The following is a 26,489-nucleotide window of genomic DNA, read 5'->3' as shown; positions in this document are numbered from 1 at the left end:
TCAATCAAAAAATCGAACAACTGCTTCCACTGCTTGCAGATCTGCATTAAAAATGAAAGAATGAAAGTGACAGTGACAAAAATGACAGGCAAATCGGAAAGAAGAAAAGATGATATAACAGAAAAAGAGCAGAAGGGGTTTGTTGGAAGCTGTCGACATTATCTGACGCTATCAACCGGCAATAATAATTTTCTTCCGATACTGATTTCCATATGAATACATTATTACATACTGGTAAACCCTGAATAGATTGTTCGGTGGGAAAGGATGACACACAGCGTAGGTTTCTGTTGGAAGTAGAGGAGAATGAAATGACTCGAGAATTAAAGAACACCAATGGGTGAAGTACTCGTTCGGGCGGCGAAAGAAAATGCACTTCTCTGCGTCAACAACACTTTTTGATGGACAGATGGAAAGCAAGAAACATTTCGAAGACTGGGTAATGCCACAAATGTTTCGGACAGAAAACGACAAAAACTTAGACAAAGGCTCCTACGTCCTCAAATGAGCACAAAAGACAACAACGGGACACGCGAACTCGGTTCATTATCCATCCAAAGATTTTTCCATTTAAGAATACTAGGAATTTTTATTGTGTGAGCCGCGTTTACAAGATGGAGTGACAGTTATCTTCACTTTTGTGAACAGGAATTTATGACATATATTGAATATATTATATTATATTATGTAATAATATATATGAAATTTATTGATTTCATTGAAATAATACGAAATAATTATGCAGAAATATTGAAGAAAGATTTCTCGGCAGATTCCCTAGTAACACAATCTACCGCAGTACTACAATCACATCACACTGCATTTATAGTACTGTACAAAAAAAAAGTTGAGTAATATGAAAGTATCGATGATAGGGTCCTCCATGATAAATTGAGGAAGTAAAGGAGATGTGCTTTAGACAATGGGTTTCATGTTTTAGATGTTTTTAATATGTTTTAGACACCACAGTCAGAACTTTTAGGAATTGTAACGCCCTGGCACGTTTCCGGGCTTTCCAAACACCGTAGGTTTATTACACCTCCACAAACAATCATGTATAGATTTGTACCCTCGTTCCTTCGTAGATTTACAAACGAAACAGAAGTTTCTCGGAAAAAAGGAATCGGCTGACTGACCTGTCTGATGTGTGGGTGTGACCATCGCGCCCTGTGGAGACATATACGGTCGCATCTGTTGATGTTGTGAGACCTGAAATAACTTATCTTCAAAAAAAAAAAACATTCCAGAATAGCAGAGTACAGAAAAGAATTCGGAGCATAAAGATAGCACATAATGGCGTCTGTATACTCATGTATATGCTTTCATGGGAAGAAAACAGTGGATTTCAAATCACTGCAAGCATCAACTAGACACTTCTCGATAAAGAAGGACACTCGGGGACTCATTAAAGACATTTCAGCAACGATCACCAGCTCTCACCACATATTTGAGAACAGTAGCAGGAATCAAATCAACCAAATCAACGCAAAGAACACGAAATTCTTCCTGAGAAGATTTGTACGCAAAACATAAAGAAGGAAGTCTATGAAAGTGCGAAAAGCACTATGTCGTCTTCAGAAACATGAGCTGTCGGCGGAACTAAGAAAGATATACAAGCGACGCGAAAAAACTACAGCCGTTGTAATAAAATGTAAGAGACGCAATCATCTTCTGGATTCCAAGAAATACATTACATTGATGAAAATATATTAAACCTATGGTTTTTAGGTAAGTTGAGAAAAACATCGATTCGTTTCATTTAGGCTTTATTGCAAACAGCTGCACTGCTTAGTTACATTGCGTCTTAAAAAAAAATTAAAAAAGAATCTGAAATTTGGGGTAAAAATGGGAGGAAACGTCACGATAGTTAAGAAAACGGAAGAGATCAATGAAGCTATGAAGATGAAGAGATGCGCTAACGTATTTATTAGTGCTACAAGCCCAGTTATAACCGCAAACTATAAGAAAAAGCAAAGTTTGTATCGTTGTTATTTGTTGATCGGATGAGTCATGAAGTGATACGTCGCCTGTTTAAAGTGAAATCCATAAAATCCTCTCAGTCGTTTTTAATTTTGTCAAGATGTATGAGTTAAAGGCAGCGTATCACGAAATGCGGAAAACAAAGAAAAAACGTAGAGTTCGGGCTGCAGATTACCTGATGGAGACGTGCGTGGGCAAGCGCTACTCCACCTAGTCCTAAAAAGTGGCGTGGAAACTGCTTTGGTTTCTATGAGGTACGCTAAAACGCGCACTCTTGTACGCGCTGCGGTCCCCTCAGCAACCTATTCATTAATGCAGAGTGCACAAGGCTGGTGCGTTGCAAGTTTCGTAGGAAAGAACGGCGCCTTCCATGTTGTTATTTTGCAACAAATGGAAGATGGGGCAAGATGAGTGGAGCCAGGCTCCATGTAACAACTCCATGTTTTACCTGGGGTCACAGTACCTCGTCAATTTCGTGATACGCTGCTATTAAATCAATCGGAACGTGAATCACCGCAGTTAAGAGTTCACACTCCTTCGGTATGGAAACATCTACTCTCAACAAGCTGGCAAAAGTTTCAAACTCCCGGAATTTTCTGCTCCAAGTTCGTTGGGACAAGATAAATGAGTATTTACGTTTTTGTTTCAAAATCTACGCAAAAAGAATTATTGCGATATTTCACATAAGCACAGAGATCGCCGGAAAGAGAGAACTTTAAATTTTTAAATTAAGCAACATCTGAATGCAAGGCAACGATATGCACAAGAATATCATTAACAGAATGAATTTAGCCAAAGTTTTTAAACTAAATTTCCTGAACACAAATTCCAACTGAAGCGGCGGGTGGAAATAGAACAGAACAGAGACCGAAATCTCAAAATGGAACTGGCTTGTGAGTACTAAGTAGAGATTCAAAATGCATAGCCGTTACCCTCTCCCAAGGGGTTTCACCAAGCATGGAGACGAAAAACAGAACGAGGACAAGGGTCGGCTTTGCAGGCGTTTGTTCAAAAAATTGCAATGGATCACGTCAGTTGTTGATCACTCGAAGCGTTCTGCACGGAGAGCTGTTCAAAAGCTAATATTCAATTCTTTTGTAGAAAACTCGAAAAAAAAAGAAAAAAGAAGCCGTTTCACAACTTGATGAAGTTAAGTCTTTCACCTATCTTCGAGGATATAAAACAAACTTTGTGGAACATATTTAATGCAATGACAGCAAATGGATAATTTTTATAAAAATCAATAGTCCGAATCTCTGATAACTGTAACACTGGTTTCAGTATATAACAAAAATGTTTTTACTTGGGAACACCTAATACAACAGAGCCGAGAAAACTCTTAACGACGTGCTTTGTGCTGTTTGGCCTCCTACTTATCACACCTCCAAAAAGCCTAACTGGCAAACAATTTCGAATTCGCTCAACAGGACCTCTTTGGAGAACTACGTTCTGCCAGAAGAAAGAAAAGTTCGAACAAACTTGAAACATCATATAGTATCATATCATTTGGTCACTACTGAAAATGCCGAGTAAACAGTAACTTTTGAATTCATTTTCTAACCATCTTAAGAGAGTAAACGAAGAATTCCAACACTGTGATAGAGTTCTTTAGCAGTAACAAAAAAGCTCTGCAGCCAATGCTCGCACATAAACGCAGCAGTGGAGTTGCACTCTAAGGGTAAATAACATAGCGAAACAAGAGCCGGGTGAGTAAACAAGAAGTTCGGGGGAAGGCTCAGCGAGTCGAGCTGACGCCGGTGAACTTATCGTTTTCAGAAGGCACTAAAGTAGTGCCTAAACCGTATAATGTCAAATTTGGTAGCCGCTAGAATGGTTTCCTTAGTACAAAAACGAGACGAACACAGAAACAACAATACGAAAGAAGTTACATTAGTTCTTACTGCTCTCATAACATGTGCACACCAGATGTCCCAGAGAATGAAATAAGCAAATTCTACTATCACGTTTACAAATTACTGTTTGTCAGTTAGTTACCAGGGCAACAAGGTGTAAGAAATGTACTTAAACTGGATAACATGAAGTTAAAGAGATAAATGAAGTTCAAAGAGTTGACTCAGTTTTTTATGAAACAATTCCAGCCCATCGTGGCTGGCGGCTTTTCGCTGCAATTTAGGTGTAGTATTGGAGATGAATATTATCAAAGTAAAGATTTTAAAGCTAAACGAAATGAAAGTGGAGCAGCAGAAATGGACTGGATGGATAGAAATCCAGAATTCCACGAAAGTGCGTCAAAAATTCAAAATACCTTAATAAACTGTGAATCGATGTTATTTGCCGCTTTACGGAAGGCTATTTCGACGAAAAAACAAAGGAGAAATACGCGGAATAATTAAAACTAAAGTGGTTGCAAGAAAGATCTTTATCGAATTTCACTTTTTCAAATAAGGAGGGATTAACGCTTCTACCCCGAAAAACCACAGAACATTCTCTACATACTGAACCTTAATGGTTTTCCAAATATGTGAAAGATGGTTATCTCGGATAAGATTCTGTAACTTCATCTTTCCAAAGTACAAGCCAAGACCATTTATTGAAAATGACGTAAACTTTGGATCGTAAGTGCTCACGCACCTACGGGAGCCGCTGATGACATCAGTGAGGAAGCCTTCTATTGTGAACTCAATGCGTTGATGTTAAAATACCAAGCCATCAGGTAGACATTGTCAAAATCGACGCAAATGCGAAGATAGGACTCGAACAAGATTCAGATGTGCTAGGAAAATGGTATTATCCAGCGGAGGTCACTTCGGACAACGGTGACGGTCTGGTCGACTTATGTGAACAGACATATGGGCCTCATCGTCGTTCCACGTTTAAGAATCATCGACACCATCAGCTCACGTGGCAGGGGTCAATCCTTTTAACACCTGAAGAGCAGCACAAGCGGAAGATGAGGACTCTTAAACTTCAGCTCGACAACATCTGGCGAGGAACATTCCTCTGTCAGATAACCGAAAATCTAGAGCTGTTTGGGACTTTGCGCCCGACTCTGACCACCGTCCAGTTCTACTCCGCTTCAAGATACGGTTCCACAGCAGAAATTCAGGAGTTATTCTTCAACCGAAAATCGACATGGTAGGTCTGAAACATGAAGAATGCAGAACGAAATTCCGCTGATGTGTATATTCATGTTGGAGCACGTAGTAGTAAGTAAGAAGCTTTGCATAAAGAACGCTACAAGAGAAACGCTCCCGGTTCCATTGCCGTGGAAGAAGTTTGCTTTTGCATCTGCGAAAACAAAATCCACGTACAATTCTGCATGTGTTGCCTGCCGCACTGGTAACTTAAATCAGGAAAAGAAGGAAGTTGCGTCGTCAACGGCAACAAAACCGCGATAACGGGTAGACGTCAAGAGCGAAGAACTTTGAAAAGGCGTGGGAGGACAAGAACCCGCGGAAAGCCTATGCTTTACTAAAGCAGCATAGCGACAAAATGAAAAGATGTTCTCCTGTCCTTAACATTGCCAATGGGGTAGCTGTCGGTGAAGCAACCCTTCCAAGTTGGAGCGATCACTTCAAGACGTTGCTGAAGCGCCGTCATTTCCTGAACTTCGGCACGTTGATAGACCGACATATGCGGTTAACGAGGAACCACCGAGTAAGAGGTTCTGGCCTGTATCCAAAAGATGAAAAATGGAAAATCTGGTGTAGACTGGGATTAGCGCAGAAGTGCTGAAATATCTTCCTCCGTCTGGGATTCGTGAGATGACGAAGATCATCTGTTCAAAAGGATACTTGACTCGCGGCGTCACGCTATCATAATTCCCCTTCACAAGAAGTTATCCGTCACGGAACCTAGGAATTATCGAGGAATCTCCTTGTTGCGTGTTCTGTACAAGTTATTGGAGCAGATTATGCCGGACCGAGTCATTAAAAATCGCGAAAAAATAACGCGCGACGAGCAGGCTGGCTTTCGTTCTGGCCGATCTACGACTGGCCAGGTGTTAAGGAGTGTAATCGAAATCTGGCAGGAAGCCAATGCAATTAAGTTTTCTGGACTTTGAAGCCGCTTTCGGCTCTCCCCAGCGAGGCCTGCTTCTCAACGCGCTTCGCGCCGATAGAGTAAGAAGAAGGTTCGTTCGCTTGCTTGATTACATGAATCAACGAACAACTGCTGCAGTTCGAACACCAGCCTGATGTACAACACCGTTTGAGGTGGTAACTAGAGTACGACAAGGGGCAGTGGCCGGACCCTTTCTGTTCAATTTCGCCATCGACGACAATAACAAGAAAACAGTACATTCGAGAACACTAGACCGGCGTCTTGCGACATCATTCTAGCACAATCAGGACGCCCCTTGACCGATCTGGAGTACGCTGACGATGTTGTTATATTCGCGGACACGGAACTTCAACATGTTGTCAGCTTTGTATCGAAGTTGGCTGCAGCCTATCGACTACGTCTACTCTCGGACAAATGCAAGCAGATGTGGATCTCCTCGAGACCTCGAACGGGAATCAGAGTGGACGGAAAACCGATAGAACTCGACGATGAGTTCTGTTACTTGGGCTGCTGAAGAACAACGGCAGCTACGAGAAAGATATTCAGCAAAGATGCGCCAAGGCCGTTTCCACATTCAACTCCTTAACGAAATGGCTGTAGTCCCATCATCAACGAGGTAAAGCAGCGAATCTGCCTATCCGCAATTCGCACCATCATGATGTACAGATCGGGGACTCGGGCAGCACCATCTATGGCGATGGAGAGGCTTCATTGCACGGAACCAAGCTGCTTAGACGACTACTTGGGCACTTTTGGCCTAGGGTATGCCACAATGAAGATCTTCACGGAGAAATTGCACCGCCATCGAAAGTGGCTAAAGTAAATCGTCTTCGCTTCTTTGGTAATATATTAAGGAGACCGGCAGATCGCCTTGTTCAACGAGTTCTGAGGAGTTTGTCGGGTTCGAGCTGGAAGAAGTCACCTGGCCGAAAACGGAAGTTCTGGGCTGAGGTGGTGAAAGAGGACCTGAGGACACTCGGCGTGGATAGGCAGTTCATGCGGGACGTAAGGTTTATGGAACAGAGACGAATAGATTGATTCTGTGCAAGCTCTTGCACAAGTTCGAGAAGTTTGGGGAGAGCTATGTTCGAGGACCGCACACCTCGGCGAGGATGCGTCAGGCGATAACATCAGCCAGCCGATTAAGTCAAGTGTAGTCAACATGGAATTCAAGATTCACATGAAAAAGATTCACATGAATTCTGACAAAACTATTCTTTATCAAAAATTGACTAGTTTCATATCAACCTCTATCGGTGTAAAAGTACCGACAAGTGCAACAAAAAGAAAAAAATCAGACCTGTTGCTGTCTTTGATACATTTGCTGTTGATAAGCAGCCACCTGTGCTGCTTGTTGTTGTTGTTGGAATCCGGCCGCTTGGCCACTAGGATACGCGTACTGTGCTGGTTGCGAAGTGGTTCCTGGTGGATACGTAGGTCTTTGGGCCTGTTGCGATGGAGCACCCGAAGGACGGCTACTCTGCTGCGTTACAACAACTTGCGGTTGCTGTTGTGGAGTAGTTTGCATAACAGCGGGATAACCTGGAATCATGAGTTTGGTGTCGTAAACAGAAGAAAACGATTATAAAACCTAATGCTCTTTTCACTAATGAGGCAGGAAAATTCCATATTTGATATTTGGAGCGAATAAAATGAACCATTCTCCAACAAATGACTTTTGAAAGAGAGCATAGGAATGATACAATTCAGAATACTATTGCTGAATACTAATTACTATTTGTATTATTATCTTGTTTGCATGAATATTAATTACTATTGCAAGGAATGAATATCTGATGGTTCCAGAAAAGTAAATAGATCCTTCTGATAAAGAACAATGCCAATTGGTGGGCAAACAAAGCCTGCACTGCTGAGCAAACCCGATAAAGGACATTTTCGCCAGCGTAAAAACAACTGGGAACAAGAATTTGCTTTTTGGAAGTAGATTCTTTGAATTATATGAACGAAAAAACCCACTGTTGAAAGCACAGGATGTAAAAGTGGCTGTAGAGCAACAGTATCAACATGAAATGAAAACGAGAATGCATGATCTGAGTTTTCAGAATTGAGCTACACTACTGATACAAACCACAAGTTGACCGGAATTTTTTGAAAAACAAACTCTAAATTCCCTCACGAAATGGGAAAACTCTTCACAACCACAGATCACAGCAAAATTTGAGCGAAATTTTCACACTGGTGTCATTAACTCTGCCACAAGCAATGATAAGAGCAAGGAAGACTAAGAAATCTAACAAGAGAATTTTTTCCAAAAAAAAAAAATGACGATGAGAAAGTTGGAAGGTGAAGAGACGAAAATGTGCGCTTACGAAAAACTTATCTAGATGGTGTATACATGCTGATAAGGATGAATAGCAAAAATGTTTAACCAATGCAAAAGGCAGGTGCGAAAACAGCGGGTACAATTTACTCTCTCTAGCGAATCCACCACCATGTTATATTCACTATTGCATGATGTTAAGGCGCACCAAACTTGGGAACCTGTTCCATAAAAGAAATACAAAGAGAGAAGAAATCACGTTAAGGGCACATAGAAATTACTGTATTTCCGTAGTCTCTACAGGATCACAAAAAGAGCAGCGGTGAACAGTGTAAACTAGAACCGCACAACAAAGTCAATTTTAAAAATATGCCAAAATAAATAAAATAATCTATCAGTATGAAAGCTGCAAAAGTAATAAATAAAAAACAAAAAAGCCGTGCAAAAGAAATTATCAGTGACAGATACATGCTGATAAGGATGGATAGCAAAAATTGTAGGACTTATTGTTGGAAGACAATTAAAACAACACAACAACTATTCAATGGCGTGTACTTTGCACTTGCAACCCAGATTCCTCGGAGAATACACCATTTACAAAGGTGATATGCACTAGAAAATGAGTCACACATATATTCGAGTAGTTTTTGATGTCTGTTGAGATAATTCTTCCAAAAAAAAATCAGCTTGGTTCCACTTCCTTGACTTCAAAAAAAATAGCATTCTTGTTTATTATTGTAACCCTAATTCACTCAGCGTGTACTTGATGCGTTGCTCGAGATGGTGGAGAATCAATCATTTACACAAGATCAATTACTTCAGTGGCTAGCCATAGGACAGCTTCCTATATCTGCAGCAAAATCCACTGAAGCTATACTGGAATGCATCGGTGCAACATAGTGGTTCAAGAGATAAACAAAAATAATGTAGCAGGAGGAGGAGACGGCATCACACGAGGCTGTTTTGGATTCTTCTGGATTTCTAAGAGGAATTGAACGAGATTGCTCTCATATTCCTGAGCTATATCGAGAGCTTACCCTTAACTATTCGTGGAAAGACTTTAACATCTTCAATTTAAAGATAGGCTGCCTTTAAGATGTCTTTTACAGTGTGGAGGCTGTCTCTAAGATGTCTTTTACAGTGTGGCGAAAAGAAGTGGGAATGAGATGGTTATTCCAAATATGTACCAATCATTATGCATGCGATAGTCGCAGCCAATGCTCGGAACTCTTCACTTCTGGACCATTGACGAGAGGGCCCTTCCCAATTTTAGACGGTTGGCGAAGGGACCCCTTTGACTTTTGGACAGTTGGCTAAGCCTCCTCCCTATCGCACTTATGCTAGTCACGCATCCTAAGTGTTCTGATTTGGTGAGGTTTTTTGCCTCTTTCATAGATCCCTGCAGGAAAATAAACGTTGCACTATGAACACTATGAATGATTTCACTATGAATTCATCTTGGGGAAAATAATAAATAACAATTGATACCGAAATCCCGAGATCTGCACCTTCGGATCGGTTTGAATAAAATAGTGACTATTACCTGAGCAACTAATTTATTCAATATATATATATATATATATATATATATATAGGGTCATAAAAATGGTGTACCGGAAAGTTTTGTCCGTTTTTGGAATGGAAGGAAATTCAATTTTGTTCTTACAGTCAATAAACTTTATTGAATAATATAGTTGCCATTATTATTAATGACCTGTTGTCAGCGTGAGTACAATTTATATATCTCATTTTTGAAAAATGTTTCATTTTTTGATGCGAAAAATTGAACCAGTTGTTGTTTGACATGTTCATTTTTTTAATTTTTTGCCATTCAATAAGTTTTGGAAGAACAAAAGTGATAGTCGGAAAGCGTTAAATCCGGAGAATATGGTGGATGTGACAGAATTTCCCAGCCTAGTTCTGCAAATTTTTAACGAGTTTTCAAAGCAGATTATGGCCTGGCATTATCATGATGCAGTATGATGTCCTTTCTATTTAACATTGCCGACAACTCTTTTCTTGGACTGCTGTCTTTAGATTATCCAGTTTCTGACCATAACGACTCGATCATCCAAATTCTTCTGACTTAAAGGCATCACTCCACGAATCTGAGGTGGTACGCATTTCAGGTGGAGTATTCGTATACGGCATATCAGATTATGGAGAGGGGTGTGGTTCCGTCCATTTCTTCCTAATCGCCGTAAAAAATGGCCCGAAGATGCGGCGCCGCACGGGGCTGGCGCACTTTTTCTACAAGGATTTCGACTGGAGCGCGCCAGCCTTGTGCGGCGCCGCATCTTCCGGGCCGTATTTTACGGCAATTAGGAAGAAATGGGCGGAATCACCCTCCTCTCCATAATCTACTATCCTTTATAAGAATACTCCACCTGAAATCTGCACCACCTCAGATTCGTGGGGTGATGCCTTTAATTAATGGGCCACCCATCTTGAAAATTTCCGCACCAATCCTATCTTCCGAATATGGTCCGAAATGGTTTGCTGAGCTGAATTAAGCCTTTTTGCAATCTCCGGCGATGTCAGAAATGGATCTTGCTCCAACATGTTCTTAACAATAACGTCTTCGACCAAAGATGATCGCCCAGAACGTGGCTGATGAGGAAGGTCGATATCACCTCCTTCAAATTTTTCGAACCATCTCTTGCATCTCCTATTAGAAACTTTACTTTCACAAAACACTTTCAATAAACTTCTATATGCTTCTGCAGCATTTCTTCTTGTTGAAATTCGTATAGAATACAGTGGCGTCAACGAACCTTATCAATGGCCATGGGCGCTTCACACTTGAGACTAAAGTTAATCAACTGTATTTTATTTAATTTGCTATGCCAGTATGTTTAAATTAAGCGATAAGGAAAGACAACCGAACATGCGCCATATAAACATATACTTCGTGTCGAAATATATATATATATATGTATATATATACATATATATTTATGTATATGTACATACATATATATATGTATATATATATATATTATATATGTATATATATATACATACATATATATGCATGTATATATATATATATGTATGTATATATACATATATGTACACATGTATATAATTTATATAATACGAATAGGTTAACAACGTTAAAGTAAACACACAATATCCTGTTCCTCCTTCACCAAACAGAACAGAACATTCTTAGCTCTACGCCAACTTTAGTTGCTTCAATACGAAATGAACTCAACCAACAAGCAAAACATACTACGATTCGTTCAGCTTCGCCTATGCCTCTGCTCTCTCCACATTTACATTTACACATCGGCTCTTCGCAAACTTGCACAGTTGACAGACACTAGAACAAATAACGAGAAACGGAATGGACTAAAATGCAAGAATAAGTGTTCGTTAAGCTAGCAAGAAACAACTGAATAAAAATTCCATAGAAGGAAATTAAAGGACACTCTCGAAAAAAAGCCAAATTACTTATTAAAATCTTCTGCAGCGAAAACTAACGGGTAGCCAACAAAAATCCTCACTGATGCGACGCAGAAGGAATCGAACGAGCACACAAAGAGACTGAGCGAGACGCAAAGAGATGAGACGAAGAAGCTCCGGCGACGACGCCGGCAATTATTTATCAAATTTCACGAGACCATCCAATTCTGCCGCTCCAGATACATTCGAAAGCGGGGCGTTTAGGATAAAAACTCAATTACCACCAAGTGCAAGCCAGAAGGGTTGAACGAAAACGTCAACCCAAAATTTGATCCAGTTATGTTAGGAAAAGTCTCGAGCCTATGCATCAAGAGAACCATTAAGAGAAGTAAATGAAGAGAAAGAAGGAAATTCTCAAACGTACTAACATTTAAGTCGGGAGTCGTTGTCATTCGACGTCCAGAGTAATCCGCTTCCTATGGTTTTCAAAAGTTATAGGTGATTCGATAAAATAAAAATATAAAAAAAAAGGTTTATCATTGTTCTCACATCATCTCAGATCGCTAAGACATACATACTGCATACAAAAATGACAAAAAAGAAGTTTTTTCCTTCCCTAACTACTGTTTGTAATTCAAAATCACTGACTGAAAAATCTCACTTTGCCCAGAAACATGAGCAAAGAAGTGCATTTCTCGTTGTTGGTTCACTTCTCAGAACTAAAGTAGTTATGCTTTAGACTGTGATGGAGAGAATGAGACGTTCCCACAGAGGAATACAGAGAAAAAATTCACGAATTTAGCACCTAATAAACTAACAACATTCGACAACGATTTAACATCTACTAAGAGGAAAACAAGTGGAGAAACACCAGTAAAAGAGCCAAGCGGTACTTTGAAGACTGAAGATTAGAATGTTTTTTTCATTTCTAAATGTTTGTTTTTTTCATTTTTAGCTCTCATTGGTACGGACATACTGCTCATAGTATAGAGTTATATACAAATATGCACTAACTCAAATGATTGAAGAAAAGAAAGAACGTGAGGTAGCGAAACAGAACGAGTAACTGAAAAAGCCTCTTCCGGAGCAGAAAGATTGTCTTGCAGGCAAATCCGGAAGTTGCAGGCGGGAATCTTGGAGGCATTCGATGTCCCTCTAATCATTGGTGCGACAGGAAGGAGCTGGCCACTCCTCAGATGAATGGGTTTTAACTCATGAGGTCCAGCTCAAATGGTGGGAATCATTCCCCCAACCTTGCAAAAGTGAAGGAGGTCCTATCGCCAATAATCCACAAATAGAGGGGTCCTTTCATCAACTGTCACAAAGTGGAGGGGTTCTTTTGCCAACCATTCAAAAGTGAAGGAGGTCGGAGCACCGACTCCGCCTACCGCATCTCTGCTTCTAATTCACTGAAGAAGAAAAGAATATCTTCAAAAGTAGGTGTTTCTGGAATGATGTCCGTTTTTTTAGCCGCAGATACCACAAATCGTAGGAATCAAAATAAAGAAAGTCCAGTATCAATAATTTAGTTTATAATTCATTTTGTCAAGTAAAGTGCTAAAAAAACCAAACATTTACAAATGTTGAAAATTTTAAGCAGAACAAGTAAGGTCCTGCTCTATTACTTCCATTCTATCCTACTAGGCATTGTATCTCGAAACTGACGGCGTTGGGTTTTCAGCGCAAATATAGAGTTCGGGGAGTAGATTACGAGCATGAGCTTGCCCCCGCTCAATTCACTCTAATCTTCCTAAAAAAAAAAATGGCGTGGGAAAAGGCGTTTTTTCTCAAGAGGTACTTGAAAATACACCACCCTTGTGCACGCGTCGCATCCACAAGCAGGCGGTCGAAAATCAATGAAGTCTCCTCAACAACCCCTTCACGCAAAACCAATGAAAAGGCTGCTTATGGAACCAGAATGTGTACAAGAGTAGCGCGTTCTAACGTACGTGTTCGCAGAAACAAACGCTTCCCACGCTGTTTTTCACTACGATTGCGCGGATTTGAGCGGAGTCATGTTCACACTCGTAGTCTACACCGCGAACTCTATATTTGCCCACAGAGGACCCAAAATCGTCAGCTTCGTGATACACTATCGTTAGGAACATTTAATTAACGGTACAAGTCCTTAGTGGCAATTATCCTACTACTGTAAATGGTTGTCCAAATTTTTGAGATTAATATCAGCGAATTACCTCGTCGAAGAGCAAGATTCCTCCTCTAAAAAAATGTGGCACGTTATTAAATCAAAAAATATGAACGCGCTAGCTATGAAGATATCTCAACATTAAATCGTGCTCGATTTAATTTATTCAGCAGTTTGGACCTGTGAGTCCTTCTTGTGAATTCCAAATCCAATTCAATTCCAAAAGTGAATGCATGCCTTTTTAAGCTTCGAGTAAATCCTTAAGTTATTTATAATTGGCAAAGTAAATAATGAATATAAGAGTGGAATAATCGTTGAAGTGGAATAATTCACACTTAAGCTGCTTTAAGAAAATAATTAGTCCTAACCAGCTGAAGAGACAAGAAACCTTCGTTCAGAAGGTCCAATCAACAAACTCAGAATCTGTCAGATTTCTTGCCATAACCACGAAAATGCAGCATGGAATGCATTTTTGCAAGATTTCGAAGCCAAATACAAGTTACGTGAACGGAGGCGAAAAGGTGTCGCGGGTGTTTCGTATCAAACAGGTTTCCGTTTGCACATGACTGCGATAGTAACGATGTACATAGCGGTGATGCAAATGGGAGGGGAAAATTATGTACAACTGAGGCAACACCATCAAAATGGGCATAACTACATGCTACCACTTTAACTTCTTCTTTCCGTGAGTGTGATTGATAGGACAAGATATGCGACAACATAAAACAACAGAATATACCGAACGCTGGTTTTAGAATACCATTGTTCGGTATATTGTGCTGCTCTACTCTATAGCACAGTCAGGACATATACAAAAGGTGAAGACTTCAGAAAAAGTGCTTCAGCAGGTCTTTCCTAAAAGGGTCTAAAAATCCTAACAACAGTGAGTCCGCATCAAATGATAGAAGATCGTCGATGTGAAAGAGTCGCCAGAATTTTCTCATTTCCAGTCGAATAAACCACATCAATTGCACATGTATGTACAGAAGTCGCAAAAGTTTTCTTAGAAGCATGGATCACATCAGAAGATATAAAATTAAAGTGGACAGATACTCACTGTTTTCGCTGCAACAAAACATGCGCCATTCTGCAGTCAGCGCGCTGTCTCTGGAGAGAACGTCGAACGTTGTGAGGAACCACAGTAGGTCAGCTAGTCAGTCAGGTTAGTCCTTTAAATGCAGTTTAAGCAAATCGATCGCAGCGGCTGCATTAACTAAGATTGATGGGTACAACAACGAGCGCTTTTCACAGCTTAAAAGGCGATATAAAACCAAGAAGATATGTCGAAAACGAGAAGAGATATGCGAGAGAATTTTCCGACCGAGTAATTCTGAGAAACCTAAGCGAATGAGAATGAGCGCATGTGGCGAATATCTGGTGAACACCCGACCGGGGCCCCATCAGGAGAAAACTGCACATTTTAAAAGCAATACAGCGCCCAACACGAGTCATACAAATGTGTTTAAAAAATGCTGTCTTAATTTCCACTCCTTGAAAGATAAAAATTTTACGGAATTAGAATCCATTAGAATAACACTTTTAGTGCTTCTATCCTATGAACATACTAGTCGCTCTTCACTTTAAAACGTCACCAACAGAGCGACCAAAAATTGTGACATCTGCCTCGGATTCAAAAGGAAAATAAAAATTAAATGCAAAAAAGGGCATCAAAATTTCGAACTGCTTGGCAAACAAGATATTTTCACGCAATCAACATCTTTTGTGGAAAATGTCAAAAATCTAAATAACGCGCTGATGACTCTTACAACTTCAATATTACTCATAATCCAAGTGCAAAATACCGAGATCTCTGAAAAGAAGATAGGAGAGAAGAACCTGAGCAAATATCAAATCGACATGTCCATTTTCGAAAGAAAAAAAAACTCACGAATCGAGACAGATTTATTCTCTTCCTAATCGCAGATGATAGGTAGATTCTATTTCTGTTTAGCTTAATTGGTTCAACGTTAACTGCTAGAATCAGAACAAGAGCTAATTTCCTTGGCACAGATTTGACAAATACGTTAATTGATGGAATTTCTAATCGGAATTTCCTGAATGACCACGCATCAGAACACATATGTAAGAGTAATCCTAAGCAAAAAAGAAAAATCTTGCTCAAAGAAGTAAAGGTAGTACCACCAAAAATAATAAGTGCAAAGATAAGGCATAAACATATCCAGGATGGTGTCCAATAAAGTAACTCGCTGCCACTTTTGGAGACTGCTCTAAGGTTAAAGCGGTGTATTCGCCAGACCGCTGCCCCTTGGGAGACGCCTTCACGGAAAGCAGTTCTGGAATGGCACAAAATAGCTTCATTATTGCGCAAAAGCCACGAAGAATACGCCAAAGCTACATGCGCTTTGCTTTTCTTCTCTCCTTCTTTCAAACACTTTACCTGATGGATAGAGACAAAGAACCGCATCAAAATTTCACAAAATATTCCAGGAAATTACCGGAGAAGCAGCAATACAGCAAAAGCTGTGGTTCTGCTCATGAGGCTGCGATGAAGAAAGAGACTGGCAGAAGTTTCACCACGAGCCTTTGTGGTATGAGCATAAGTCACTAGTGTGCCAATACATTTATATGAAGGATCCAGGACGAAACCGGATAAGAGCGCTAACATTCAGCCTCTTGTTATAACATTGAAAAAAAAAAACGCCGCTTTGTTAGGTGCGCTCGGACGCAAACGACATCAGCGAACAATGTCTCTACTGCGGAACGCTATAGCTGCACGTGGTCCACATGTTATAGTCCTCTCGCTCGAATCTATTTTGTGCAGTCAAAGTTCATTTCAAGAAATACCAAAATCAAATCTAAGCAGAAAATATTAACATTTTGGTTTAACTCTAGCAAAAGCAAAAAAAAAATAGCTTGTCCGTATGGATCAAGGTAGACAATGACAACTTAGAAACGTTGTTTCATAGCGTTCATCAGAAGAACATTTGGAAAAAAAATGAATAGACTAAATCAACTGAATATTTGCTCTAGACCATTATTTTTCAGAGAAGGGTTCATAATCTACGAAAGGATTAAGGGGAATTTAAACTTGCTGGCAAAGTATTACTAAAATACAGACCTTATAAATTCCAGAAGTAGTTCCTAGAAAAAAAGCGGCGTAATGCGTCATCACGAGGCGCGCTTGCACATACATAAAATTCATATAATAATATATATTTAATAATTTTAATATATATTTCAGATATTATAAAATCCAGTTCGAAGTTAACTACAGTATAGCGTAAAATAGGGAGAATAGATTTGGTACAAGTACTTGAGTATATGCTTTTTCAAAACTAAACTCAGTTCTCTAAAAACCTAACAGTGCAGTGAAGGATACATAACTGCACTAAATTTCTTCATTCTACAAAGAGGATGCTTGATTGGATTGTGAAAATGCGCCTCAGATTCGAAAAAACCGCTGTTTTTTTTTTGCACCGATCATCGAACGATATGGGACGTTGTTTTCTACGACGAGCTCTATTGCAGCGCGCCACCCTCGTGCACGCGCAGCGCATTTTCCGGACCGTTTTTTTACGACAATTAAAAAGAAATGAATGTTACCACCCGTTTCTGCAACCAGGTATAGTCACTAGCCATCGGAAATCCATAACACCCCAGATTCGTGGGGTGGTGACTTCGAGTGAGGACTTATCAATAAAGTGAAAGGTACACATTCGTTCTAAAAGAATTCTTCTTTCTATATAATGGTAACTCGCTCGGCCTGCAAAAATGCACACCCTTTCCAAAAAGACGCTATTGTTGGCGTGCTCTACCCCGGCCCTCCCACATAATGTTTCTGAGTGTCTAGTAGGAGAACTTACGATTGATCGTGCTCCACCTCATTCATCTCCTTTAAGAAAAAGGATTTTCCCAACATTTTATATGTCTTCTGATAGAGAGTGGACTAAGTATTTCTTTTTGTGTACAGCACTTATCTGTTCTTTTCGAATAGGTAGAAAAAGAAGCGAAAAAAATGGTAAACTCGACGTTTCCACCTCCACATTAAGGTCCACCTTCACCTTGATCGCCTTTTCACCTTAGTCGTCATTATTGTAGCAAATTTCCTCCTCTATTCATTTTGTTGTACTGTTGTTCTACTGTCCTTTTGTTGTCAGCTGCTCTCTCAACAAAATTCTGAGCTCAAATTGAAACCACTTAATTTTTCATGCCTAACGTTGGGTTTTCAGCGGAAACGAAACCACACTGGATGTGTTGTGTACTCTTCAATTTTTTATGTAGTATGTTCTGGTGTATTTCCAGACACCCTTCACCGCTTGGTGGTTTTTCCTCTGGACAGAAATGTTAGCTATTTAATTCCGAATTTTCGCAAGAAGTGACGTGCACGCTCTAACTGCACATCCTCTCTCTGTTAGCAGATAACTCCTTCAAAACATTGATTTCTTAGCATTACTGCTTTACACCTTGTATGTATGTCTGCAGGAGACACGCTGAAAGTGTCAACAACTTGTTCCGCCTTCTATAGAAGTCACAGAAAACCGTCTTTGCTTCTTCAGATTACAATACTACCAAATCGAGTGGTCTACGATGTCTTGGAGATGCACCCAGACCCGAACTAAAAGGCCACCAGTGTATAAGAGAACGTTCTAGAAGATATGAAGACAAATTTTTAGAAGATTTGAAGATATTCAGCACTGATAAGCAGTTGAGACTAGACGTAACGTTTCACAGAATAACGAATGCGACGAATGAACAGATTCTAGGCGAACAAAAGTCGAAGATCAATCAGGATGGGATTAGAAATGATCAGGCAGACTCACCTTGGCGAAAAAGGGCGTTACGCCGTAACATCCGACTGCATCTAAGTCAAACAAAGAAGTCATGTCTTCGATAATTTAATTTCAGTCCACAGTTATTTACTCATCCTTAGCTCATTTTCTGTGCTAGGAATGATTGAATCTGTTTCCAGTTGAATTTGTTTGAATCTGATTGATGAATTTCCTTTACTGTTCTGGGAAAGATAAATGGTAAATCGGCTCGCTTCAAGAGTGTTGCGCAGAACTAAGAAGCAACAAATATCATATTTCCTTGCAGCAGAAGTTTTACAAAGACGTAGACAAGTATCTGGTATTAATCAATCCTCTTGGGTTGCGCCAGCACTTTCACTTCAATTCAGAATCGTTTGGGGTTTGCAAACGCATAAGTAGTCTATAACTTGCTGAGGCTAGCAGATATATCCAGTCAGCGGTAAGAATTTATGGACCCAAGGGGACGAAAGGATCGTTTGACATTCGGGTAATTTCGAACCATCGACCGATCATCCACTCACAGCGACTGCGCTACACCCACCCCTTAGAGATGATAGCGAACTGAAAGTGTCAGCTGCACACAAGTCCACAATCAACTATTACAATTTCTGTGTCAATGACACCTTTTTTGCCCAATACCAATAACAGGAATAGTGGGGCCATGAGAAATTGATTAAATATGTGCATAGAAATAATAAATAAAATTCGACAGACGTGAAAGCAGAATTTGATAGTTAGAACGAGCAAAGATTTCTGACTATGGATTGCAGGAACATAACTTAGGAAACAATAAAGAAAGCGAAGAGAAATCTACTAAAATTAGTATTTTAGAACATATCGAAATCTAGTTTTACGAAGACAGAAAATATAGAAGAAGAAATAAAGCTGTAACTACGTCCTTTGAAAACAAGAAAAGAGCTAACCAAAAAGTAAAGTACACAAAAGATTAAGGTTGCCCAACGAAACGAATTTAACTGTGAATATGCTGCAATTTCCGAAATGAATAAAAGGTAGTATATCGTTTGAATCTTTCTCGGATCAAGTTTCCCAGCGAATGCAAGTCTGAGCCGAGATAAGGAGTGCTTTTAGGCGCGCTCCAAGCACGATTAATTGCACACTTCCATAAGAATAGAAGACCGGCCACATATTGTGAATGTTTCATACATGCCGAATGAGAAGAACTGCTCAGCATGTGCGGGCCAAATAATTGAAAAAGCACTCTAAATCACAAAAGGTCCCATTTCAAAAAGAAAAGCGGAGTAAAAGAAGCACATCCTAAAATCGAAAACAAGAGCACATGACTAATTTGCTCGCAGACCCAAAGTTTGAAGCAAGTTATTATCAAGCTGTGTGATACAGACTGTAAAGTGGCTCTTGTCAGCCAAAGAACAAATGTGCGGGGACCTCGGAAGAAAAAAGAAAGCAAAGACAAGCGAAGGCAGTAGATATAACTAGCTGTCTGATTGCGGCAAATATCCGCTGTAAAATAAAAAACCAAAGAGTAAAAGAGGAATTACATTATGTCGTTCAAGTAGATATTTGTTCCACATGAATTTGTCTACTTCGCCAGTGCAGAGTAAAAAAAAAAACATAGAAAGTAGTATGGTGGCATTTAAAGGCATCACCCCGCGAATCTGGGGTGGAGCGAATTCCAGGTGGATTATGCCTATACTTGGTCGTAGATTATGGGGAGGTGGGTGAGTGCCCTGGAACTATTTTCTACAACGAGTTCGATTGGAGCGCGCCAACCCTGTGCACGTGAGCCGTTTTTTACGGCAATTAGTAAGAAATGGACGGAATCACCCTCCTCCTCATAATCTACGACCCTGTATAGGCATTACCCGGCTGAAATCCGCAAAACCCAAATTCATGGGGTGATGCCTTTGAAGGATTTGAGGTGGAGTATTCGTAAACGGAGTAGTAGATTATGGAGAGAAGAGTGATTCCGTCCATTACTTCCTAATTGCCGTAAAAAACGGCCCGGATAATACGGCTTCGAGCGATCTGGCGCGCTATTTTCTACTAGTTCGATTGCAGCGCGCCAGCCTTGTGCACGAGCCGCATCTTCCGGACCGTTTTTTTACGGCAATTAGGAAGGAATGGACGGAATCACCTCCTATCCATAATCTACTATCCCGTATAAGAATACTCCACCTAAAATCCGTACCACCTCAAATTCGTGGGGTGATGCCCTTAAAGAAAATCTCTGCAGACCACCCTGTTAGCAAAAATTTAGTTCCCTTTAAATCCAAATATGTTCACTGAAAAAATACAGTGAAAAAATACAGTGAAGTAGCGACTACTACGTACAAAATGCAGAAAAAATACAAATTAAATGGAGAAAATACCAGTGCCAGGAGGGTATGGAACACGTTGGACCATCACACGTTGACCAACAGTAGCGCCCGCCATTTGAGGTTGTCTTACAAAATGGCCCTGCTGCATCTGAATGTTGTTACAGTGAATATTAGGCATTCAAAGACAACATTTTCATCTATGTTATTATTATTTAAGCGTTTTATAGTTTTTAGCTATAAAGAATTACGAATGACGTATTGTTCTCGAAATATAACCAACAAAAAGAATTGAGGCTGAACAATCGTACGATATTCAATGAAAAATAAGTAATCGTGTAAGAAAAATCATAAAATAAAAAGTGATTGAGGCGAGGGAAATAGACGAGAAAGCGTGAGCAGAATAAATGAGAAGTAAGTGCTAGTTGACGCACATGTTGCTGCTGCTGAGTCCATTGAGCTTGTGGATTCTGTTGTGCGTAGTACTGTGGACTGGCGCCCATCATTCCCATTTGATGAGGTAGCATCACCTTCAACTCCTTCCAAATTAGATAACATATCTCACATTTCGATGGGATCTTAATGAGTTGAAAGAAACCAAAACGATCCCATTCCAGTGAAAATGCAAATTTTCGCAAAAACAAGGAAGATAAAATAGGTATTGCAAGTATGTGATGCAATGAAAGCTATAATGTAAAGAAGCGATAGATTCTCAAATTAGATTTAAGTCAGAAAGTCATGCTAACACTAATAGAATGTCGTAGCAGAATAAGAAATAAGAACGCTAACGGAAAACCTCTGGGCACACTCTAGAAGAAATAACCAGAAGTGGAAGAATTAATATTCGAGCAAGAGAAAAGTGCTGGAACTCAACCTGTTGCCCTATTATAGGCTGTTGCTGGCCCATCATCTGTTGTTGTTGCTGTTGAAGGCTTACCATTTGTTGTTGTTGACCTATCATCATTTGTGGTCTGGTATATACCACTCCAGAAGAGTTATCGGCTTGAACCCCTGGAGCATTCATAATTTTTTGTTGCTGCATTATGCCTGAAAAGACAGATGATAGGAGATGTGCATTATTTCACAAGGGGAGAAAACTTTCAACGTTTTAGTAATACTGCTAACATATTATTATACTTATAAGCACTTTAATTATTATCGCTCCGTATATCAAAGCCATTCTTAGATGAACTACATTTAGGACAAAAAACTAGGGGATTTTGAATAAAACAGCGAGATAATATTGGTAAACCTGTACTTTCTGGGACACCGTGAGGATATCCCTGCTGCTGCTGCGTAAATCCCCCATTGTGATCAAACTGGCCCGTAGGAGTTTGTTGGCCTTGCACCATGGCTTGCTGCTGCTGTTGCACCATGTGCTGAGGCGTCATGGGAGCACTTCCTATTGATGGACTGCTAATGGTTCCTGGGAACAAACATGAACCTCAAAGTCGTATTCCGTGCCCACAAAGCTTACCTTGTTGCATATGCATAGCATTCGTAGGAGTACCCATTCGTTGCATTTGTCCACAACCATCCATTGCTAGAATTAAAACGATCCATAATATCTCATAACAAAAGCCCTGTATCAAGAAAAATCAAGAATTGAAAATCATAGGCCCGTAAAACGAATACTCTCCTAGCACAATCGCATTAATGGAGAATTCTTATGAAAAACAGATCACAAGCCAAAGTAGGGCAATAAACAAGTGCTAAACTGAACAAGATGTTGACGAAAGAAAACAGTGTGCTCAATTTTATAAACAATGTGCCAGATAAGTGCGCCCCACAGGATGCGACGCCCAGGCAACGCTGGCCGTCAAGACGCTGCACATACTTCAACAGACCCTTGGCGAATGCTAAACACCCGCAAGCCCCATTAAGCACAACAACCGAACAACTGTAAATTACAAAGACGTTACATTTCCTTTTAATTAAATTTTCTTTCTTCTTTTCCACTCTTTTTACTTTATTTGCAATGTTATCCTCCTGGAAAGCTTGAGATAAAGCTTAAGAAGATCTCGACAAGCATACAAAGGAATGAACAAATTGTTCAAGCGGGAAGTACGTATTGAACAAGCACATGCCGAGTTCGATTGAAGTAGTTCAAAGTCATTTAGTGCGTCACATTATAGGTTGTATTCTCGTCGCAAAATCGTTCACACAAGCTTCACCACACTACAACAGCAGACCTCAGACTTTCATCCATGATTTTCTTCTCGAAACATGTTCCTTTTCACCAGATAGTAGCAGAAATTCCATCTACACCAAGAAAGAAACATAGGTCGGTTTTGCACGAAATGTTAACCCACGTAACAAGCAGAGACTGGAAAATCAAAAATCCTGCGAAATCTCTGCTAACATATTTATAACAAACTGCTACACGTCCATTTTGAAGCCAATAATCACAACAACGATAACAAAGGTCAGTGCCCTGTGTAAGTCTTATATATCCATTAATATTATCCTTGATAATTTTTATGTTTCGGAAGTCAGAAAATACTTCTTTTTCTTTAGTATAGGCAGAATACATGAGAACACTTCCATTCGGCACTAATTTATAGACATTTCCATGACGTGAAATCCGTAATTACACGACAGGGGCAGGCTACCGGCGCAGATGGACTCATTCCCGCTGTTGCAGGAATCTCACTAGAAATTGTTTTGTTTTTAGAGTCCAATCACCACTCATTACTCACATAAATGGCTTCTAAGTACTCAGATCGATCAGAAGTGCCTTACGTACTCGAAGCGGGAAATCGCTTGGAAAAGGTCAACGAGCTCAACGAAAGGAAAGTTGTTGAGGTATGTAGGTCTATGAGTGATATAAAACATTTCCAGGTAAGAGCTTGCCAAGAAGACATGAGTAACTTTAACTAAAACAGTCAGATCCTTCTACTCAGTGTTTGTTTTTCAAAACACGACTTGAGAAACTCCTATAAATTAGCGTCGACCTACACAATTCTGAAACCTTTCTGCTGGTTCTCACATTTCTCAATACGCAAAATCCAAAAGAAAATAAATGAATATTTCCATAGAGTTCTATCAAAGATGAAGGAGCGATCAGTGAGTAATTTATTCACAAGACAAGAAGTAATTTATTCAAGATAATGCTGCTATAGTTTTGGAAAAAAAAAAGAAAACGAGAAATGGAAAGGAAGAATACACCTAGATGAGAGAAATTAGGGCAAAACCTGATGAGTGACTAAGATTAGACAAAATCAAAAACAAAATAGTGAAACACTGTTTTCTCTTTCGCTTCGTAACTAGTATCGAACAAATAGGATCCTACCCGAAATACACTACCAATCCATTACAAGGGCCCGTATACCTACACGGAGGGAACGGGTTGTCATGCAGCGTCTGACCGGAAGCCATCGATTTTTAGCAGTACAGAAAATCAATCATATAGAAAGCGGGACGTGCAATAATTGGAAACTCTCGAGGAGTTTATAAAATCGTGGTTATAAAGAGAAGGCACGGGCAGGAGAGGGATCCAATCCAGCCTGCTCTGCGTTCCTACCGCGCACTCTGCGTGTCTTCGTCTGCCCTACGACTCGTCGTGTTTGTGTGTAGGGGCATTCCCTTCCACAACTGCTACCTCCTCTTTCTCTTCTCAGTTGTCGGTGCTGCTCTAACATATGCTCGCTACAAGAGTGAGGGATCTAGAAATTAAGCGAACATTACCTATCTTCGAAATAGAAAAAAACAAAAGAATTAAACTGCAATTCTTACTGGCAATAACGAAACGCACTACGACTGAAACAAGTGCTTTATCGCCAAAAACTGAGGGGATCAAGAGGAAGAAGGAGAAAGGTTAAGACAAGACTCCGTATGTGGTCAGACAATGTAACTAGAACATATGACACTTTCAATAACAAAACAGATAGTGTTCATAGGTTTATGGGTGGACTTGACATAAGGAGAAGAAAGAGCCATAATTTTTTATAAGTTTTAGCATGAAAAAATGACTGACACTTGTGAATCCTGATAAACTCTTATTCTGACAACAAGGAAGGTAGTAGGTAAGATGATGCTGAAAGCATGTCATTATTAAAAGAACAGCTTCTGTTCTCTGGAGATTTCCGAGAATTTCTCAGAGCTATATTTGCAAGAGGGGCGTGTGTAGTGTAGCAGTTAGAGGTTCCACTTCCTGAGCGATCGATCGGAGGTTCGAATCCGCCCTAGTGCTCACCAAGCCTTTCATCCTCCCGGGGTCGATAAATTGGTACCAGACTCGTCTGGGAGGATAAAAACACTGACTTCACACATCGGCTAGCCGCCGCAAGTCATTGTAAGGGCCAGTAACACGTTCGTAAACCTCAAACGATTCCGAATTGAAGTGAACGTTGGGGCGCATTCTAAGCGGATTGATTGACGCCAGAAACTTTATCCTTTATATTCGCAAGTGTGTGTGTTATGACACCTAGAACTACAAGGATTTTGCTGATTTTTAGAAGTATACTTGAGAGAAGGTATGTTCTGACATTTTAGAGATTTGTTTCCCAGGGAGTTATTCAATCCTCTGAACCTCAAATAATCGGGAAGCTAAATGAACACACAGCACAACTAGTGAGGAACACAAACGAGAAGTTTCAGGATGGTGAGGCTACCATCAAAATTGGGCTCTGGATTTTGGAAGAAAACTCGACGCTTTTGGAGCTTGACAGAACAAATTTAAATAGCTGGTAAACATTTACGATTTAACTTAATGCTGGAAATCTTCAAAATTAACAACATTCTACTACACAAGGTAATCGCAAATCAGTAAATCATTAAAAGGCCTGATGAAACAAGAAAAGTAGAATGAAATAGAAAGACCATACCTCTGGAAGGAGACGGCATGATAGGACTCGGTGCTGGAGAGGAACAAGTCCAATGCTAAAACACGAGTACATAGATTATTTCTTGATATGAACTTTTTGCGTTGAAAAATAATAATGAGCACTTTGAATTGAGAACGATTGGTACGCGCATTAAAAGAACTTCTAAGATTCCTTGAAAGCAGTTGTTCATATGCCTTCGTAGTTACTGACAACAGGAATATCATGGCAAAATAACTAGCATGAATATAATGAATATACTTCTTTTCCTAGTATATTGCTCACTTCTTAACCGGATTACTCACACAACTGACAAACACAAAAGAAAATATCCTTTGAAATTGAGAAATATTTCCAAAATCAAACCTGCTGTGGAGGTCCTGGAACAACGAAACTGCTATCACTGCAGCGTTCACCTGATGTGTTTAATCCAACCTGATCAACAACCATATGTGTGATTCTCGAAGGATCGAGCTGACCCAAAGGGCTATCCACAGCCCGAGCTCTTTCCTTAACGTAATCATTATCCAAATTACCGGAAATTACATAGAAAACACATATATAGCAATTGTAATCAAGCAATCTTCTGTTCGCAGCTTTCTTTTCTATCAAGAAGCTGGTTTTGAAGAGAAGGCAGAAAAAAAGACGAAGAAAGAAAAAAAACTCACTACTGGGAAGCCTCTTGGGTCGTCGTGAGAGTTCACTACACTACTATGCTGGCTACATTCATTGTTTGCCGACATCAGCTTAGCATTGGATAGCTAT

General features: G+C 39.9%; 1 protein-coding gene across 4 annotated transcripts; it reads right to left on the bottom strand.

Annotated features, from left to right (window-relative positions):
- Positions 1-26,467, bottom strand: RB195_002097 (uncharacterized protein; the record flags this gene model as incomplete). Of its 4 annotated transcripts, none has more annotated exons than XM_064199183.1 (11): positions 1-41; positions 1,137-1,209; positions 7,304-7,545; positions 20,956-21,052; positions 21,336-21,431; positions 21,776-21,948; positions 22,154-22,327; positions 22,379-22,444; positions 25,728-25,782; positions 26,091-26,234; positions 26,393-26,467. In XM_064199183.1, 11 exons carry the CDS (start codon positions 26,465-26,467, stop codon positions 1-3), a joined length of 1,236 nt encoding a protein of 411 aa, XP_064055062.1. The 4 variants fall into 4 exon arrangements, with proteins under 4 accessions (XP_064055062.1, XP_064055063.1, XP_064055064.1 ...); XM_064199181.1 differs by having other exon boundaries at positions 21,776-21,912; XM_064199184.1 differs by having other exon boundaries at positions 21,776-21,912; positions 22,160-22,327.
- Positions 26,468-26,489: the final 22 nt, after the last annotated feature.

This window comes from Necator americanus, chromosome IV (assembly GCF_031761385.1).
Source record: "Necator americanus strain Aroian chromosome IV, whole genome shotgun sequence".
Lineage (NCBI taxonomy): Eukaryota > Metazoa > Nematoda > Chromadorea > Rhabditida > Ancylostomatidae > Necator > Necator americanus.
Note: the sequence above shows the minus strand (reverse complement) of the source record. Positions and strands in the feature narration are given on the sequence as shown.